This window comes from Ursus maritimus, unplaced genomic scaffold (genome assembly GCF_017311325.1).
Source record: "Ursus maritimus isolate PB19 unplaced genomic scaffold, ASM1731132v1 scaffold_33, whole genome shotgun sequence".
Classification (NCBI taxonomy): Eukaryota; Metazoa; Chordata; class Mammalia; order Carnivora; family Ursidae; genus Ursus; species Ursus maritimus.
Window position 1 is genome coordinate 2,966,147 of NW_024425897.1, and position 20,130 is coordinate 2,986,276.

Consider the following 20,130-nt stretch of genomic DNA (forward strand, 5'->3'; position numbering starts at 1 on the left):
TGGCAAAGTGTGTTCTTTAATGTATGCCCTTCTGAAGTGATGGGATTATTTTGCCCCAAAGAATGAGTTAAAAGATGTCTGACCCACTGCCTGTGGCCAGGTTGGGGCCCAGTTGTGAGGGAGGTACTAAAATGGCAGCTTCGCCAGGAAGGAGCAGCAAGGCTGTGGGGCACACAGCCAGCCTTGCCCTCGGCTCCACACCACGGGGCCTGCTCTGCAGCCACAAGATGCTAAATCGTCTCATTAGTGATAAAAAGACCTCTTCAATAACTAGAGTTCTTGTTGATTCATATGCATATATTTTAAAAACATCCACAAGAGTGTAAGTATACAAAATTCCAATACTCTCCGAGCACAATAACGTCAGGTGCTAAATCTAACAATCGCAACTATTATATTGTGGATTTAATTTTCAGCTTCTATTTGGAATCAAACATGCGAAATGGCGTTTGATATAATCTACATTTTCTAAAACTGACCAAGGGAAATTTTAGAGGAAAGAGACTAAAATTCGACATGTCCTGGGCTTGGGTTTCTTAAGCCAAGAGTCTGTGATCCCTCTTAATGAGGGGTTGTGTATTCTGTAGCTGTGTGCGTTTTTTAAAAACCAGAGTCTTCAAGAGGCCTATCTCCTAGGAGGAGCAACACCCCTCCTGTGTCCACAGAGGAACTTAGTGAGCTGGCCAAAGCTCCGTGTAAGCACCAGGGGCTGGCAATGCACTGTGTCACCAAGCCAGGACCAGGAAAGGTGCTCATCACAGCACAGCCATTTAGTTACCTCATTCTGACCCCCCTATGTGTCCACTTGGGTCAGGGCTACCACTCAAGAGTTTACCTGAGAATGCTGTTGTCCCCAGGTGGGAGCATGAACCAGCCTGACCTGGCTGCTCACCGGGATCTGCAGTGGTGTTTGGCATCCTGGAAACTGTGCAGTGGGCAAAACTGTCAGAGCAAGGCAGCAGCAGGGGTGGGCGAGTAGGGCTGGAGACCTCAGGCTCTGTGTTCTAAGCTGAGTAGAAGCTTCAGGGACCCACTAGACTGTTCGGGCCAGTCACCATCCTTAGGGTCCTGCGACAGCCCCACTTGAAACAGATCAGAGGAAGCCGTTCAGGGGTGCTCATCACTGGTCTTTCTCCTCCTGTGGCAGAGGAAGGTGCCAGTCTGCAGGAGGGCTCTGCCTCAGGGCCCACACCAGGGCGTGCTTCCGTGTAGCTTGGACTCTTGCACGCTCGCTCTCACAGAGGGACCGCTGTGCAAAGGAGACCCCGGTCACTTCCGGCTCACATGGCCCCTGTACCTCCCTCCTCCTCAGCACCCTCCCAAACAAGCTGGACAAACAAAGCGTATGACACATACCACTCCAGAACTTGGCTGCTTCTACCTAATAAACCTTGGCGATTATTCCATACTAAAACACACAGATCTAGATCATTCTTTCTCCCAAGCTACTGTGAAAAACTATTGTGCAGATAACCATAATCTGAGTAAAGTTTAAAATGTCTTCTGGGCCTCAGGACTTGATACCTTCAGTAGACCTACTCAGATTTACCTGCTGAGACCAGCATGAGGCTGAGCTGAGAGGAGAGACAGAGTCTGAAAGAGTGGCCACAGTGGGATGAGGCAAGAGACACATGCCCAGGGAGCCCTGGACAGGTGAGGAGGAATCCAGAGGAAAGACAATAGGTGCCACTCAACCAGCGGGCTTTTCTCTGCCACTGTCCTCCCAAAATAAACATGGGGCAGTACCTTATGACCATGAAAGGTGCACTTGGTAGGTGCCAAGCACTATGCTGGCCTTTTTACATACATAATTTCACCTTCTCTATCTAATTGTCTTTGCTCAAGCTCTACTGTCTTAAACAATGTTTTTGTTCTTATTTAAAAAGCAATCAGAAATGCAAAGAATATGAAAAACTCCCAGACCTCTGTCCCTGTGGTGAAACTAACAGCTTCCCCAACACAATTTTAGACCCAAATTTTAGTGCTACATGTTTCCCTAAAGATGGAATAATCTACGGCCTATTGTACTTCCTCGGTTTTTCACTAAGCAATATACTATGGGTACCTTTCCCTGCCCAGAGAGATTACTATCTATTTTTTTTTTTAATGGTTATGTCGTACCCCACGGTGTGGAGGAAGTTATTTGCTCACATGTCTACTAGTGGCACTTAGGATGCTTTCAGTTTTTGCACTATCACAAACAGTGATGCAGCAGATATTCTGAACTTTTTTTTAAAAGATTTTATTTATTTATTTGACAGAGCGCACAAGCAAGGAGAGCAGCAGGCAGAGGGAGAAACAGGCTCCCCACTGAGCAGAGAGGCCTATGTGGGGCTCAATCCCAGGACCCTGGGATCATGACCTGAGCTAAAGGCAGACACTTAACCCACTGAGCCACCCAGGCACCCCAGATATTTTGAATTTTTAACTGCACTGTTACCCAGTTACTTCCCTAGGATGGACTTTCAGAAGTAAAACTAGGGGGTCAAAAGGTATCCTTTTGACAGTCAGAACACGCAACACTCCACCAACACTGCCTAAGTACCCCTGACTCTCCAAACACTTTTCAGCACTGGGCAGAAAGCACTTTTCATTTGCTTGTATACCAGGTCATTTGATTTTCTTTTTGAATGAATTCCTTCTTTGGGCCCTTTGCCCACTTTTTTTTTTTTTAATATTTTTTTTTAATTTTACTTATTTGAGAGAGAGAGAGAGAGAGAAAGCAAGAGCAGGGGGAGGGGCAGAGGGAGAAGTTTTACTTACATGCAAAACGGGGCTCCATCCCAGGACCCTAGGATCATGACCTGAGCTGAAGGCAGATGCTTAACTGACTGAGCCACCCAGGCACCCCCTTTGCCCACTTTTCTATTCTGAAATCATCCCCATTTTTCTTACTGATATATGACCTCTCTCTAAAAAAAGTTATTAATCTCTTGCTACCTAGGCTACAAGCTATCTTTCCCAATTTTTTGATTTCCACTTATAATAGACCTGTCACCATTTTCTTTTATACAGCAGCTTGCTTTCCACATCTGTTTGTCTGTTTCAATAATCACATACATTTAACCACGCTGAAGCAGCTGCCATTCCTGTTGGGTCCCCTTCCCCCTTCTCCATGAGCACTGCACCCTCAAGTTTCTCTTCATGTCCCCATCCACAATAGTTCCAAGGCACCACTACCTATTCCAGACTGGAACGAAGGTGCCAGAAGGGCATGGGCTCTGTTCTCATCACTCCTGTATCTTTAAGAGCTCCCAACATGATAAATATTTGCTGAATGAATGGAAAACCAGAACCACCTCCTCATTGGTCTGTTTGGCCCTCCATAATACACTCTCCCACCCTGGCAGTCAGACCAATAAATATCTATGTCTATATTTTTTTAAGAGAGGGATGGGGGGGTGGGGAGAAGCAGAGGGGGAGGGAGGGAGGCAGGACGAGAGAGAGAGAATCCCAAGCAGGCTCCCTTACCAGCGCAGAGCCGGATCCCACAATCCAGAGATCGGGACCTGAGCCTAAATCGAGAGCCCGACGCCCAACCAATTGAGCCACCCAGGCACTCCCTGCCTCCCCTCCTTTTTAAGTAGGCTCCATGCCCAGCCTGGCACCCAGTGCGAGGTTTTCAACTCTTGACTCTGAGATCAAGACCTGAGCTGATACCAAGAGTCAGACGCTTAACCAACTGAGCTACCCAGGACGCCCAGACTGATCTTTTAAAGATATAAATCAGGTCATGCTTCCCAGCACACGGTTAGGCTGAATCTAAACCCTTCTTTACGGCCCACCAGGTCCCTGGTACCTCCCCAGCCTCATCCCCTACCCCTCTATAGCTCACCCTCCTTCTCCTCCAAGCACCTGACCCTTTTTTGTGTTCCTCAGATGCGCCCCGCCTTGGGCTGGGTGAAGGCTGTTAAGGCTGGTTCCTGGTCTTTCAGGCCTCAGCAATATCACCTCCTCTGCAGGCCTGCTGAGGACCCTCACGCTGTTAGGGGATCCCTCCTCTCTCTGCAAAACATTCTACGTTCTCCTCCTTTCTTTGTACTTCAATGTCTTAAAGCCCCATTGATATACTAATTTTTGATATTTCTCAAAAGAAAGGAAGCACAACAAGCGGAGCGGCCCAGAAAGTACTCCTCTCCAGTGTCCCGGGGCCTGAAACGTGGGGAGGGTGTAGTCCGTGTGCACTCGGACGCCGGGGCAATGCACCCCCGCCGCCCAGCGCCACCCCTGGCTCCCGCGTGCACCTGGGCCTCCGCGCTCCGGCGCTCCTCCCATTCCCGGCAGCTGGCCAGGTCGCGCCGCCACTGCTCGCAGGCCGGCCGTTCGCCGTGGACGTAGTAGTGGTGCAGGAAGTGTCTGGCGCTGCGGCAGAGCTTCCACTCGGCGCGGTAGGCCTCGCAGGGGCGCGGCGGCTGCAGCGAGAAGCACGCCTGAGCCAGAGGCCGCTGCACTGCCCGCCTAAGCACCCCCATCCCGCCCCCTCCTTGGGAGATGGCTCGGGTAATCCGGTCGTCCAGCCCAAGGAGGTCCCTGCACGTCTCCGGCGCCCCCCGCACTTACCCGCCAGCCGCCACCGTCCGCCATGTCCAGGAGACTGCGGAACCCCGCCTCTGAGCTCGCTAGCCAATGAAGATTGAAGACAAGCCGCGCCGTGTGATTGACGGATAGGAACCAATGAACTCTGAGATGTTACGCTTGACCCCTCACCCGCCTCCTTGACACGCGCCAATAAACAAGATATCCGGGCTGAGCCGCCAATAACAGCCGGGGGGCGGTGGCAAGCGGAGGAGGCGCCCAGGAGGGCCCAGGGGCCGTGTGGGCGGGGGCGTGTCCGGAGGTAGGAAAGCCTGGCGAGTAGCCTGCGAGGCCAAGTGGACGACAGCGGTTCTTAGCCTGGTGCCTGGCGGGCATCCCGGGCTGCAGAGCCACCTTAAGTTAACTATTTCTGAAACCACGGAGTCCAGGCCGGTTTTCAGCAGCTTTATTAAATCTCAAAAGATAGGGTTCGTTTTCGTAAGCACATAACGAGCATCAACTCCATGTGGCAAAGCTGCCAAGTCTGCGGCTGCCGCGGACTTGGTGAGAGTGGCCGGCGTGACCAGTTGGGAGCTGGGGATCTAGGGCGCTGGTTGATCTCCTAAGGTAACGCAGGCTGGTAGTGGAGGCGAGCGAAGGATGTGCTGAGCACAGTGGTGGGCTGGTCAAAGGCGTGGAGGCTGTGTGTGACACAGGGTAGAGGAGAGAACCTTACAAGTGTGAGGCGCCTTGCCTGTCTGATTAGGAGTGAAGGCTTTGGGGGCGCCTGGGTGGCACAGCGGTTAAGCGTCTGCCTTCGGCTCAGGGCGTGAACCCGGCATTGTGGGATCCAGCCCCACATCAGGCTCCTCCGCTATGAGCCTGCTTCTTCCTCTCCCACTCCCCCTGCTTGTGTTCCCTCTCTCGCTGGCTGTCTCTATCTCTGTCAAATAAATAAATAAAATCTTAAAAAAAAAAAAAAGGAGTGAAGGCTTTACTCTGAGGCATGGGAAGACATGGAACGTTTATAAACAGGAGAGGTGCAATAAAAGCAAAGAGACTGGTGATCTGCATAGTAGCCCTGCAATACCTATGCAGAAGTTCTCCAACTTCACAAACTTAATCCCTCGCGGGGGAGCCTCTTTCAAAGCAGTTGCTGGGCCCACCCCAGGAACCGGGATTGGATCAGACTTCCTGAAGGTGGGCTAGAAAGCCGCAATTTTACCAGGGCTCTTGCTAAGTCGGCTCACAGACCAAGCTTGAAGACAGAGAAGGCTGCAGGCCAGGGTGCAGCAGTACTGACCACGATTTTTGCTCTGGGTGACCCCTCCCCTGTGTTACCAGAAGCTCACCAACAGGGAAGTGTGGCTCAAGCAAAGGACCAGGAGTGATTTCACTGCTTACACAGTAGGTGTTGCTTAGGGAAGACAAAAACCCAAGGACAGTCACTGTCTTACTGTAAAATTCATTACGCAGGGGTCAGAGAGCCTCATTTGTCCATACACTCTCCAGAAGCCCCCCCGAGAAGCTCTTTTCTAATGGCAGGATGAACAAGGGACACCTGCAAGCAAGTCTTCCAATAACTCCTGGTGGGTGGCCCAACCACCAACCCATGTTGATACCTAATCAAACATTTAGAGGTAATCCAGGTTTAATCATTGCCTGTTTTTATTTGAAATTCTTGAAGTAAAATCTTTTCAAGGAACAAAAGAGATTAAACTAGATTAACATGTCAAAAGAGCTCACATTATAGAACGTGATCTAAGACCAAATTAATGCTAATAAAAAAGGTAGGCCAGCAGAACCCTAGATAATTTAATACATTAAAACTGGGGGTATGGAAGGAAAAAGAGGAATGTATCTTTAACACTTATTTACTCTAATATTCCTATTTGTGCTTCATCATGAAGTTGTTTTACTGTAGAACAGATTCATTAAGGAGCTAGTTATTTCCATATGAACTCAAATTACAAGAAGAAATGTATTCAGATCAGGAATCCACCTTCTGAAGAATGGTTCTTTAGGGGAAAAAAAATCAATCTGTAAAATAAAAATAGAAACACCCTTCCTCATACACTTAAATTGCAGCCAGAGTAATGGGATAACCACTATTTATAGAGCACGTATCTATTTAAGCCACTTTTTTCTAGGCCAAAGGCAACACTCCAAGCTATCGACCTGGAAAAACAGGATAAGCGAAAAAAAGAGAAACAACACCTCAAGTTAGAGCAATTCAATCCCCTCCATTGATTTGGATCAGGACTTAGGTAACTCTGCTTTGGCTAAGGCAGTGGGAGCACCCCTCAAGGGCTGAAAGCAAGAAGGGGCGAGGAGGAGGCTGCCTGCAGGACCTCAGACTGAGGTTTCTCCTACCCAAAATCATCCACCAAGTCTGACTGTTTCGCTTCCACGTCACACTCGGTAATTCTTAGGTAACTCTAAACAAAACCTAAAGTGACAGAGCATCCTCTGCAACAGTCTCATCCCCATCAGAGCCAGTAACTAAAAGCCATCATGTTGCAATTGATTATTTTATTTTCCAATCAGCCAACAGTCCCAACTTATGGCTTTCTTCCCTTTTTACGCAACGACTGTCCTTCTCCAGAGAAAGCGACGAATCTGCCTCCAGCTTCATCCTGAGTGTGAAGATAAAATACTATTTTCAGAAACTCCTTGGAGGCTTAGAATAAATGATTGATTCTGTTGACTCATGTGCCAGCCACCCATTTTCCTTACTGACACATTATTCATAATAAGAAATGGCTTTGAAATAGAAGTCACAATCTATTGAATTGAGAAACGAAACCAGAGAATCACAACTATGCCTCTACCACAGCCTTTATTCTCAGGTTGAATGTACATCTTTTCGCAGAAGCATCACGTTTTCAAAATGTAAAAAATATAAAATACACCCCCCCCCAAATCATCTATAACCCCACCACCCAAAAATATTTCCAGCCATTTTACTATATATGCTTATGTAAATTATTCTCATACTTCCCTGAGTCTCACGTTGATGGATTTCTTTTCTAGTCCACTCTAAAGACTACAGAGAATTCCATCATCTGGGAGAGGCAGCCTTCCACCAATGGATGTTACTTCCAAGTTTGTGGTATTTTAAACTGCTGTGGTAAGCACCTTAATGTGTTTGCACTCAACTCTGATTTTTTCTTAGAAGTGTTATTCTACCATAAAAGGGTTGCACAATTAACTTTTTTTTTTAAGGATTGCATATTTTTTAAGGCTTTTAATATTATGGTAATCAACCAGCCCTCAGAAACATTCTATCAAACTATTTCCCCACCAACAGAAAGAGTGCCTGTTTTTTCCTGAACTGAAAACAGCAGGTATCTTTACCGAGCTGGTATTGCTAGTCAGTTGGAGGCATTCTCTATGGAAGAGGATTTCACACTCCCTGATACATACCCCTCCACCCCCATGCAGTAGTGTATAGCTGGCGGGGCCTGTACAGGGTTTATGTGGTGGCGACCATGTACATTTGAGTCAAAGCTGAGCCATTCAGTCTTCCTTTCCTGCAGAGCTTTGTCTTGCCGTCCCTGTGTCTGGCTTCTCTCTTCTGCATACATTCAATCACAGCAGGCATCCTGCTGGTTTTGTCTGCTTGAAGGTGTATCTCGTGGGGCCTTCAGGCTGCCCTGCCTGGACTGACCATCCTCCTGGGGCTGCGAATGGCTTCAGGGCTCCCTGTTTCCTGGATGTAGGGCTTTCTTATTTCTACTTTATGCCTTCATTTTAGTCGGGCACATCCTCCAAACATTCCTGAGAAAGGGTGCTTGAGGAATATCCTTTTGTGAGATCCTACATGTCTGGAAATTGCTTTCTCTACTCTCACGTCTCCCCGATAGGTTGACTGGTGTTAGCACGCTAGGGCTGCCATAACAAAAATACCACAGACTGGGAGGCTGAAACAACAGACATTTAGTTTCTCAGAGTTCTGGAGAATGGAAGCCCAAGATCAGGGTGCTGACGGGGCTGGTTTCTTCTGAGGCCTTGCTTCTTGGCTTGCAGATGGCTGCCTTCTTGTGATGTTCTCGCATGGTCTTTCCTCTGTACATCCAACTTTCCTCTTCTTTTAAGAGTCAGACTGGATTAGGGGCCACCTTACTGACCTTATTTTAACTTAATCACCTCTGTAAAGGCTCTATCTCCAAATACAGCCACATCCTGAGGTGCTGGGGGCTTCAACAAAGGATTTGGGGGAACACAATTCAGCCCATAAGAGCTGGGTACAGAATTTTTTGGAAAAGTTTCCTCTCAGAATTTTGGAGACACTGCTCCATTATCTCCTAGCTTCCTGTGTCCTGCGTTAAGATGATGCCCTTCTTAATCTGTGGTGTAACCTCTTTCCTCCTTTTGGAAGCTTTAGGATCTTTGCCTTGATAGGGGGCTATTTTCATTCATGCTGCTGGACGCTCAGGGGGTCCTCTTGGCTGCAAACTCATGCCCTTCCGTTTGGGGAAATTATTTCCCTGATGGTTCCTGACCCTTTGGTTTCTCTAATCTCTCTTCAGAACTCTTCAGAAAGTAGAAACTTTCTGACTACAGTCTCCACAGTGGGGTGAACTGGCTGGGACACTCCTCAGGGCTCGTCAGACTATCCAGAGAAAGCTCTAACTGCAATGAGCAACCCTGGGCAGCCAGTGTAGGAGCCAAGCAAGGGAAGGACACCAAGGGCGACAACATTCAGGATGCAAACTGTCACTCATTCTCTCTTGTAGTTCAGTCCTGCTATCCTCTGTGCTGATGGCCCTAGTCTAGGCACCTGCCATGATGCCTCTTCCAGAAGACGAGCCTCCAGCCTTCTTGTGGGTTCAGGCAGGCACAGCTCCCACAGAGAGAGGGGAGGTAGTGCTGTTTCTAAGTTCTTTGTGACACACATTCCATCTTTAGCCCCCCATTTCCAGAGGTGCCTTTCAGAGCTCTATCTAAATCAATCTGCCTCTTGGCTTTCCCCACACGCAGCTCAGGATGCAGCTTCCCATGGCCTGTGAGGTCTGTCACCACTTGTCCTTCTGTTCTGGGGCTTTCAAAATTTTGTAGCAGTTGCCTCCTTTTCTCGTCAGTGTTTTTATTACCTTATTACCTTGTGCCACAGCTTTAGTGGGGGTTCAGGATGGGGTAGAGCTAAGCATGTGCCTTCAATCCCATCGTTAGCCATGCATTTCTTCTCGAGTACTTTTGGATTAAACAGCTCCAGCTATGCCTGCCAGCCTCGCCCTCCCCTTCCCGCATCTCCACCAGTCAGGTCACAAGTCAGCCTGGAGGAAGCGCCTGTTGAGGCCTCTAGGCCTGAGGCAGCAAGACCCAGCCTGTAGCTGGCAAAGGCCTGGAAAGGCACTCAAGGAGGAATCAGAGGCTGGGGTCCATTGGGGACCACACTTGTTCCCCTGAGCATGGAAGTTCCCCAACCACCCCACAGGTAGAGGGGAAGAGTTCAGTGGTCAAGAGGCTAGTGATGGCCCTGCAGCCAGGAGCTAGCCAGTGACTGGTCCTATCTAGCAGCCCATTCTGAATGGACTCACAGAACATCTGCCCTCTAGCCTACTCTAAATCCCCAAGAGACTGCACCTTTGAGAAAAGGAACCAGGAAAGGGGTGGGTCTTAAGTGTTGGTGTTCTAGAAATACCCAGCACAATGGCCATGGCTGCTAGGTGGGATGGGCAATCTGCAGTAGGGTGTGCAGGGTTTTCTGAGCTGATTTCTATCACTTGGAAGAAGTGCCCACAAGGTGGGAACTTACCCCTTGCCAACACCTGCCCCCAACTGCAGCCTTCCCTTCCTGGCACAGGGTAACTCCTGGGCCAGGGGAGGCCATTCCCCTCAGGTCTCAGTGGAGGCCATTTCTAGAGGGTGCTGGCACAGAGGTGACCATGTAGTGGTCAGGAGCTTGCCCCTGCGCCCTGGGTGCCCTCACCTCCACACATCTTCATGTTCAAATCTGTAAAAATGCAGGCAATCATAGCAGCCACCTCAAGGGACTGTGCTGGACATTAAATAGTTAAGTGTAAAGCACCAACATGGGGCCTGGCACTTGGGTCAGGGCTCCGTGAGTTGGTATGGCGCTGATCACCACCTCCAGGTGACACCAGAGCTATGGCCTACACACCCCCCACACAGCCTCAACAGGACAGTCAGGGTACCAGGGAGAGGAAGGCCCCAGGCATGGGGGAACTAGGACAGAAACGGCCTCATTCAGAGTGGAAAGAACTCTCCAGTCATCACAAACAAACAAAACTTCTCATTAGCAGTGAAATAAACTCACCTCTTCAACCTTTTTGACCAGTGGACGTGAATTTCTGATGAAAGTGATCTTACCAAGTTTAAATTCATAATTGGGAATTCCTCTGTGAAGGAAAGAAAGGAAGAAAAATGTTAGTTACAGGAGAAAAGCATTACAGTTCCTTCCTGACAATCAAGAGAAAAGCAAGCAGAAAAGATGAGCGTTGTCCTGGCGACTCACTCTGGGGTATACCACTGTACCTGTTCTGGTCTCAGGCCAGCCCTCTGGTGCTCCCCAGCATCCTTCCCAAAGTAACCAGAAGACAACTGGGACAGAGGCCTGTAGACCTGGTGTCTGGCCTGCAGTGAGGGGCCACCTGGAGGCTTGGGGGGCCTCACCATCTCTCTCCTCTAGCCTCACAGACCATGTAAGGACTACATTCTCACGAAACTCTTTACACTCTCTTAAGAGACTGGGTAAAAACCACACTTCCAGGGGCACCTGATGGCTCGGTCAGTTGGGCGTCTGCCTTCAGCTAGAGTCAAGATCCCAGGGTCCTGGGATCGAGCCCCACCCTGGGCTCCCTGTTTAGCAGGTAGCCTGCTTCTCCCTCTCCCCCATGCTTGTGTTTTCTCTCAAATAAATAAAATCTTAAAAAAAAAAAACAAAAACAAAACCCAAAACCCCAAAAAACCCCACACTTCCAGCATTCTCCTTCTGCTCTAACACACACAGTAGACAGGTGACATATCTCATTCCCACCACCTCCATGATGGCCACCAGAGCAGGAAACCTGCTCTGAGAGTCCCTGAGCCAAACAACAAAAACACTTAATTAAGTAAGGCAACTCCGGCCTCCTGTTTGAGGGAAGTTGACATAATGGGACCTGATCAATTACTGGAAGTCACAAAACAGGAAAATGGAGAGATTACTAAACAGGAACCAGAAAGATCTGAAATAGGAGAGCAAGCTGGTCAGGTACCACTTGGAGGCAGGCAGAGGCTGAACTGCAGGCACTGAGGGAAGCTGGACTGAAGTGGGAGAGGCTTGATGGATGAGGCAGGGCACCAATATCCTCCCTGCTCAACCCCCGCCGGGAAACACAGGCTCTGGTGGTGCTCCAGCCACCTGAGCAGAGCAGACAGGGGCCATCCATCCACACTTCCAGCCTCCTTGGTCCAGGCTTTGTCTCCGGAGCTCGGAGTTCAAGTGAGGCAGCCCCGCCCCAGGAATCTGGCACAGAGCCTCCCTGGAGGATGACAAAGCATCAGGGTGGGAGCAGAGCCAGAGCACACCCACCTTTTAATGTCTCCAGGCTTGATTGGGGAGGGGCTGGGTTCTACACCTTTCTTCTTCCCATCCAGTCTATTCCCGGAGCCAGAGAAGGCCTAGATGAGGGAGCAGGAAAGTGCGCAAGAGCTGGTGAGCACACACGTGCCCTGTACCCAGACCCTTAAGGACTGAAGCCTTCATTCCCCAGCTGCTGGAGTACGGACAGCCAAGAACTTTCTGCCAGGCCCCTGGGAACTGCCGTGAGATGAAAGGAACCTCCTGGCCCAAACACAGCCACCTTACAAGGGCAGCCAGTAGCTAAGGACAGGTTGAAAGTTCTGGCCCCAGCCTCTACAGGGCCACCCAGCTCGGGCCCCCAGGGGTGGGCTAAGACCTCTGTTGCAGCTACCCCATGGCTCAGCTCCACTCCTGCTTCCTCTGCCGCCTCCCAGCACCCTGGTGCCAGCACACTGGCCATCTCCACCTGCTTCCCAGGGAGCCTGGGTGGCCGCAGTGCTGGCAGGTCACGCTGCAACTTCCTTTCAAAGAATCACGTTCTCAGAGGTAAAGCAAATGTGGTCACATCTGGTGAATCCAAGAGAAGGGTATATGCATGTCCTATCTTAACTTTTTGGTAGGTTAGAAATTTTCCAAAGAAGAAAAATTGGGGCCTGCCTTCTAGAACTGTTCGGAGGATTCCAGGAGAAAGTGGATGTGAAGGACCATGTAACTGAGAAAGTGCCAGATATGTGCGTGCACAGAAACCAGAGGCCCAATCCCTGCGGAGGCCCCCAGATGGCACGGCGGAAGCAGAGAAAGTAAAATTGTGGCTTGATACTCACACGGAAGCCCAGCTCTCCAGCATAGCCGCTGTGGTCAGCTTCACCCTCCTGACGGGGACAGAAAAACAGGTGATGAGCCTCGCAGCAGGGACACCCCAGCTTTTCTCTTGCGCCTCTCATTGCTACTGCTATCCCTGCACCCCCAACAGCTGGGATACACTGTCCCCTGGGAGCAGGGCACGTGGCCATGTCAGCATCAGCAGAGGCCAATCGCGACATATCTGCTGCCATGACACATGCAGGACACCCTCCCACAGAAGCCCTGTTACTGAAGAGGGCAAACAGTGCTGGGGCTGGGGAGGGATGCTGGACAAAGAACTTACGGCGGACTCCTCATGCTGGACTTGTCGTTCAGGCTCCTTATAGCCCAGTGGGGCATCAAAGTCCACCTGTGGTCCCAAGAGAAAAAGTACTATTTTGAGGTATGGGGGCACTTAGGCTTCCTTAGCTTTTCTGTTTTTTAACTGAGACCACTGTAGATTCACATGTGGTTATAAAAAATGCAACAGAAAGCTGCCCCTGCATACTTTGCCCAGTTTTCCCAGCAGTAACATTTTATAAGATTACAGAGTATCACCACCAGGATAGCGAGCGACAGTGGCACCATCCCGCCCTCCTATTCATATTTCCCAGTTAACTTCTCACAATTTTATCAAGAGTATAGGTCAATGTCTCCACCCCCACAGTCAAGATACTGGATTGTTCCAACCTTAGAGGGACCCCTTGAGTTGTCCTGTTAGAACCACACCTGCCTCTCTCCTAGACTTCTCCTAACTCCTGGCAACCACTACTCTGTGTTCCATTTCTAAAGTCTTGCTGATTTCAAGACTGTAATAACAAATGGAACCAGACAGAATATAACCTTTTGGGATAGGTCCCTCTTGGTCAGCGGTATTCCCTGGAGACCCATCAGGCTGCTGTACCCGTAGTTGCTTCCTACGCAGAAGCTGAATAAGCTTCCTTAGCTTTCCAGAATATCCACGCCATGGCACGTCTGCAATGCTGGTGAGTGCAGACCCCTCAGAACTGGCTACAACTCCTGCCACCTCTCTTGGTCAGAGATGGGTCACCAGGTCAGCAGCCCCCTCATGGTGTTCTGGCATCACCTTCCTCCTCTCTCACCCACACAGTCCCAGGGGCTGCATGACACCCTCGTGGGGCACTGGCCTGCAGGGGTCATCAACTGCCCATCTTCCCCAGGCCCAAGTACACTGTAGGCAGCAGAGGTACTCACGTTCATGTCACACTCAATGATGGACACGGCCTTGTCAGGCTTCGTCTCCATCACCCGTAGTTCATAGATCTATGGGAAAAACACAAAAATCAGTCACAGTTTCGTGGCAAGATCAGGGTCTGTCACCATTCATGTTACTATGGCTCTCTACCTAGCTCCTGCAGACATACTGTTCACCTCCATGACACCCTCTCCCAGCCGGACCTCTTGCAGTCACAAGGGGGCTGCCTTTTGCGGGGGCTGGCTGCTTTGATGCCTGCCCATCACTCAACAGAGGCTGTTCCCTATAAGTGGTTTGAATCAGACAGGGTAGTTATGCATCAAATTGCAAAAAACACAACCTTTATCCCAGGAAGTTCACTTCTAGGAATTTATTCTAAGTAAATAATTAGCTAAACACCCAAAGAGAAAATTCTGAGAAGGCTCTCTCCAACACTGCTAATAGTAGTGCGTGCTCAAAATACGTACCGATAGATTGGTTGAACAACTGATATTTGTTCATATATAAAGAAATTACAGTCACCAGTGGAATACTATGCAGCCAATAGGAAAATAAGTCAAAAAACCAGTTATACTGCTGTGTGTCTAAGATGATCTCAAGTATGTAACAAACATTAAAAAAGTCTAGAAGGGTAAGAGCTAAAAGTGGCGGGATCTGCTTTTTCCTGCATCGCTTTTGGTTTTCTTTTTACCCTGAGTATGTCTCGCTTTTGTAAAGAACAGTCCAGACAGTCCCACCATTAAGAAAAGCCTAATCATTAGTAAAGTGAGAGGGCTTCGTGTGCCCAGGCTGTTTTCTCAAGTTTCCTCCTTATTTATAGGAGATAAGCAGGAAGGCATGCTGTGTGGGCGTAACCCAGTTTCTCCACTCAACATTCGGGCTGGCTCCACTGGTTTTGCCATCTACACCACCACCAACACTGCCATGACATCTGTCAATGCTGCAGCCACAAGTTCTCATTTTGTTATAGCCCTGCTTTCAAACTGCAGGTCACAACTGATTAGTGGGCCATAAAACCAACTGTGTCATAACCACAGCTGGGAAAGAAAAATCTTAGAAGGAGCACAACAGAAATAGTAGACTATGTTGCATGTGGTAAAGAGAAATACTTCTGTGACTTTTTCAAGTTTTTTGTATTGTCATGCTGCATTTAAAACAGTAGTTTTAAACTCTCTTTAAACGTTTAATTCAACATGTACGTCTAGTTTCCAGTTATTTTACTGATTGAACATTTTCTTGGATTGCAAATAGAGAACACTTTCATTCTGAACAACTCTTTAAACTTCTTCTTTTCCAATATTTGAGACGTCCTTATTTCAGGCTCACATGTTAAATATTATTACTGCTTTAGGTAGCGATGTTTACGAAGGTTTACCTCGTATTTTCTAGTTTATTTGTTCACCGTTCCTTTTGGCATGCTGGCTTTCCTTCTAGGATACTGCTTACTCCTGAAGCACGTGCTTTTGAAGTTCCAGTGGTAAATAAACTCTCTCGGATTTTGTTAATCTGAAAGTATTTTGCTTTTGCTTTCATTCTTTAAAGATGAAGATGACTTTGGTGACAGTTCCCTTCTGTCATCCTTTGAAGATACAGTTGATCCTTCAACAACACAGGTTTGAACTACACTGGTCCACTTACACGGGGAGTTTTCACAGTCCAGTACCTTAAATGTGTTTTCTCTCACTTGTGACTCTTAGTAACATCTTCTTTTCTCCAGCTTACTCTACCGCAACAGCCAATTTATGACACACGTAACATACACTACGTGTGTTCATCAGCTGTTTCTGCTATTTTGGACTGTAACAGCCGCCATTCTTTTTTAAGTATCTTTTCTCCACTTACATCTCTGTATCTGGTACTGGGTGTCTGCAACTCACCCTGTGTGATATACCCTATACTCCCTGTAACTGTGGGCTGAAGGCCAGCTCTAAAACAATTTCGTTTACTGTCTCTTCACAACATCACCACTCCTCTGTTGTCTCCTGCTGGCATTTTCAATGAGCGTGTGTGACTTTCTCAGGATCCCCAATACCCTAGTCTCCCCTGTGCTCATGGCCTTGATTCTCTGTGTAGAATTCTAAGGCACTTCTCCAGATTTAGCTTTCATTTCATGAATTTCTCTGTCAGCTGTTATTTAACTCTTTGACTGTTTTTCAAATCTTCCTAGTTATTTTTTTTTTAAAGATTTTATTTATTTGACAGAGACAGCCAGCGAGAGAGGGAACACAAGCAGGGGGAGTGCGAGAGGAAGAAGCAGGCTCCCAGTGGAGGAGCCTGATGTAGGACTCGATCCCAGAACGCCGGGATCACGCCCTGAGCCGAAGGCAGGCGCTTAACGACTGCGCCACCCAGGTGTCCCCCCAGTTATTTTGCTGATTGCTGAATTTTATGATTCTGTTTTTAAAAATTTCTTTGAACATTTTATACATAATTACTTAATGTTTGCATCTGAAAATGCCAATACTGGGGCGCCTGGGTGGCTCAGTTGGTTAAGCATCTGCCTTCGGCTCAGGTCATGATCTCACGGTCCTGGGATCGAGCCCTGTGTCGGGCTCCCTGCTCGGTGGGAGAGTGTGCTTCTCCCTCTCCATCTGCCCTTCCGCCTGCCCTTCCGCCCCACCCCCGCCCCCACTCGCTCATGCTCTCTCAAATAAATAAAATCTTAAAAAAAACACACCAAAAATGAAAATGCCAATACGGAATTCCTTAAGGGTCTAAGTCTGCTTTTCTTGTCTCTGCTTGGGTGTCTGGTGGTTTTATTATGAATACTTGTTTGCTTCTTCCATCTACAGCAATCCTGAGGGCTTAACTAACCTGGGGCTGCTTCTCCCAGAGAGTACTTGGGCCCTTCTGGGATGAGGAAAACATCCACCTCTGGGTCTATTTAAGCCGCTTTAAGGGTTTTACTTTAATGCAGAAGCCTCCAGTTCAGATCTCCCACTAAAGCACTGACACGGTCATTTGCACGAGAGACAGCACTGTGAGAGATTCTTGAAAACCTCCTATGTTTTTAGCAAGACCAGCAATGCATTCATAATCTAGACTTTATTCTAAAATTAATCGGGTTTTATCAGAAAGGCCCTTGAGAGTATCTAGCCTTCCATAGTTCCAAAAGTAGAAGTTCAAACATGCATTTCAAGTCTATGTAACTCACCTTCCCTTTCAGTGCAAAAATTTCAATCTTACCTTTTATCATCAATTTGGATTGTATTTAGCATTACTACCTTAATGTTAAGAACACTAACATTAAGGCAGCCCATAATTAATTATGAAAGCTTCAAGTATTCAGTTAAGGTAGAGAGCACCTAAAATGTTCCCCACAAAGCTAAAGGGAACAAGATTACTTCTTAGTTTACGAGGAAATATAAAAGTGTGATTCAAAATCCACAAGACTGAAAGATAAGGATACTCAGCAACAGATGCCTCAAAGAGAAGGAAACTCAGTGAACACATTGGATTCCTACACTGACATGGAAGGAGCAACTGGCACCTGCTCTCAGTTGTGAGAGCCCAAGTCCCCGACGGGACGGGAGAGTGGGGGAAGGAGAAGAGAGCCGGCCTCAGGGAAAGCCGGGCAGGGGCTGTGGTCACTCCTGAGCAGCAGGAGGTCTGCTCCAGCAGCAGCTCCACGAGGGTCACCATCCCGTCACAGCGGGTGAGGGTATCCACACTGCTGTGCTCCACGCCTGTGGCAGGATGGGTTATCAGCAGGCTTGCCAACTATTACGTCTTTCCTCAGCTTGTTGCCACGGATAATGGGGACGTGGATAACGTCTTCAATTTTGTGTCGCTTATACAGGACATGAACGAGAAATGGGAGGATGAGAGACAGCACTTTACTTTATGGCTAAATTGTCTAGATCCAGACAGCTGGAAAGCACTGAATCACAGATGAACATATATGGTGTTCAGACCCGAAAGACTCATGTCCCAGAGGAGCTACTGAGGGAAAACCAGAGCTGAAGAAAACAGCAGGAAGAGGACATATGCTCCCAAGAGAAGGAGAGGTGACCTCAGGCGACCCCGTCCCTAGGCAGGACCAGGCTCTGCTTTCCCTGTGCCCCACAGCACTTGGAGCACGTTGTAGGGCCAGCTCCTTGAGGGCCTGTCCGAGGGAATCACAAGGACGAGGACCCCGCTGCTTTGTTTCTGTGTCCCCACAGACCAGCAAAGGCATTAGCTCAGATTACAGGTGCAGTGTACAAACGGCACCCTTGGCATCATGGGATGCAGACGTATGATTAATAACATTAAGCTCATGCACCTGTAAACGCAATCAATCAATTCTCGAAACAGTTGCTGAATGAATTACTGCAGGACTCTAAGCATGAACCCATGGACACTTAAAAAAGCAAACAGTAGGCAGCCATTATGATAAAGGCCAGGCATACCCCACCTAAAAAGAACCCCCATTCAAACCCCAGAATGGACACTGTAGGTCCTCATTAGGTGTCACCTCTGCTGACCTGGGCTCCAGGCCCTGCTGGTCCCACAGTATAGACACTCACCTTCTCATTGTAGTTGATGGCAATCACATCCCCCGTGGTCAGACAGGCAAAATTTCTCAAGGCGTTTTCTAATCTGCAGACACACAATGTCAAGGCAACATGGCAACAGGAGTACCTTAAATCTGAAACAAGTTCCATGAGGGGTTTAGATAACCACCATCATAACGTGTATGAGACAGACATGTACCAGGGTGGTGCTAAAACACACGGCCGTGATACAGTGGGCTACTACTCAGCAATAACTATGGAAGGGTGAACTCACAGCATGGATGAACCTCGCCAACACCGCTGAGGGAAAGAACTTGCCACAAAGTGTTCCCTCAAGAAAGGTAGCTCTCTGAGGGGTGGGAGGCAGTGGGAGGTTAGGGCTGGAGGTCAGATGGGCAGGCAAGGGCACAGAGGACCTTTTCGAAATGTTCTGGTTTACACGGATGTTCACATTTGTCAACTCATCAAACTGGGCATTTTATTGTATGTAAACTACATCTGAACAAGTTAATCTTAAAAACCGCATGGGAACACAGAAGAAAAAAAGACTGAATGAATGATAAATAGGCCCCCTCAAAAATCAAAGAGGTTCTCTTTGACACTTTTGTTGTTTCTATCTTTTGGGTGGTAACCCAACTTAAGGGGTAGGTTTCAAAAGAAAAACTAAAAAAATTAAAATTAAAAAGGAAAAAGTAACCTGTAAACTTTTTTTCTAACAGTAAATAATAAGGATTGCTTAAAAACTGATAACCCAAATGCCCAGGCGAGGGAGTCATGACTCATCACATGGAATATTTTGACCACATCATCCTCATCAATTCAGAGGATTACTTTAACTAGAATGGTCAAGCACACGGCACAGCTCCGGAACCCAGCCTGGGACGTGGCACAGCAGGTGGGGCTCGGCCTGTCCAGGATCCCTTCTCTTACTCCTACCCTGTCTCTTACTCAGACAGCCATCCAAGATGGGAACAGCTTTGTGAAAAGGGTAATCTGTGCATACTGTCTTTGTCCCCTTGCGTAAAATGCCACGCTGTTGGGGTGACCTCCTCCGCGGGCCCCGTGAGGTGAGGGGCGCAGAGCTGTCAGAGTCAGCCAACGCGGCCTCTGGGGGTGCAGCCTGCTTCTGTATCACAGCTCTGGGTGCCCTGCCTTCTCGCCTCTGTGCTGAGTCTGGCTTTACTCAGAGCGCCTTTATCCTGCCAGGCAGACCAGGGAGCAGCAGACTGCCTCTCAGCTGACAAAAGGGACACTCTTTCTCCATGGGCTAAAAAGTTAACCATGCCTATAGAAACAGCCTCTGAAAACAATCTAGTAAGTCTGTACCACAACACACATGAAAATGCAGAGAAAAACCAGCAGGGGCTGCAGTCACAGAGGCAGACACACTCCTGGGCACTGCCAGCCAGACAACGACCTCCAAGGCAAAGCTCTGAGGCACCGGGCAAGCAGATCTTGCCAGAGGATATCATCCTGCCTGTAAGATGGGAAGCATCCAACAATGAGTGTCGTGAGCACAGCTCCCCAAA

At 48.5% G+C, this 20,130-nt stretch overlaps 2 protein-coding genes across 2 annotated transcripts in view; both read right to left on the bottom strand.

Annotated features, from left to right (window-relative positions):
* On the bottom strand, window positions 1–11,378 carry CUNH22orf39 (chromosome unknown C22orf39 homolog). Its single transcript, XM_008697577.2, has 4 exons — window positions 11,372–11,378; window positions 4,561–4,598; window positions 4,245–4,412; window positions 1–1,249 (listed from the first exon to the last, which is right to left on the bottom strand). Exons 2-4 carry the CDS (start codon window positions 4,582–4,584, stop codon window positions 1,121–1,123), a joined length of 321 nt encoding a protein of 106 aa, XP_008695799.2. The 5' UTR covers window positions 4,585–4,598; window positions 11,372–11,378; the 3' UTR covers window positions 1–1,120.
* UFD1 (ubiquitin recognition factor in ER associated degradation 1) overlaps window positions 7,033–20,130 on the bottom strand; it is a 24,230-nt gene continuing 11,132 nt past the window's right edge. Inside the window, exons 6-12 of the mRNA XM_008697578.2 lie at window positions 18,614–18,686; window positions 14,105–14,173; window positions 13,194–13,259; window positions 12,871–12,918; window positions 12,056–12,144; window positions 10,799–10,880; window positions 7,033–7,151 (exon numbers count right to left, since the gene is read on the bottom strand). Coding sequence (XP_008695800.2) covers window positions 7,077–7,151; window positions 10,799–10,880; window positions 12,056–12,144; window positions 12,871–12,918; window positions 13,194–13,259; window positions 14,105–14,173; window positions 18,614–18,686 — 502 coding nt within the window. The 3' untranslated portion in view covers window positions 7,033–7,076. The remainder of the gene's footprint in view (window positions 7,152–10,798; window positions 10,881–12,055; window positions 12,145–12,870; window positions 12,919–13,193; window positions 13,260–14,104; window positions 14,174–18,613; window positions 18,687–20,130) is intronic.

Excerpts from the sequence above, each read along its gene's own strand:
- CUNH22orf39 (XM_008697577.2), bottom strand. The coding sequence starts at position 4,584 with ATGGCGGACGGTGGCGGCTGGCGG. Across the intron at positions 4,413-4,560 it reads CGGACGGTGGCGGCTGGCGG|CCGCCGCGCCCCTGCGAGGC; the intron begins GTAAGTGCGGGG and ends TTCTCGCTGCAG. Across the intron at positions 1,250-4,244 it reads GCCGGAGCGCGGAGGCCCAG|CGGTCCCTCTGTGAGAGCGA; the intron begins GTGCACGCGGGA and ends TCCTTTGCACAG.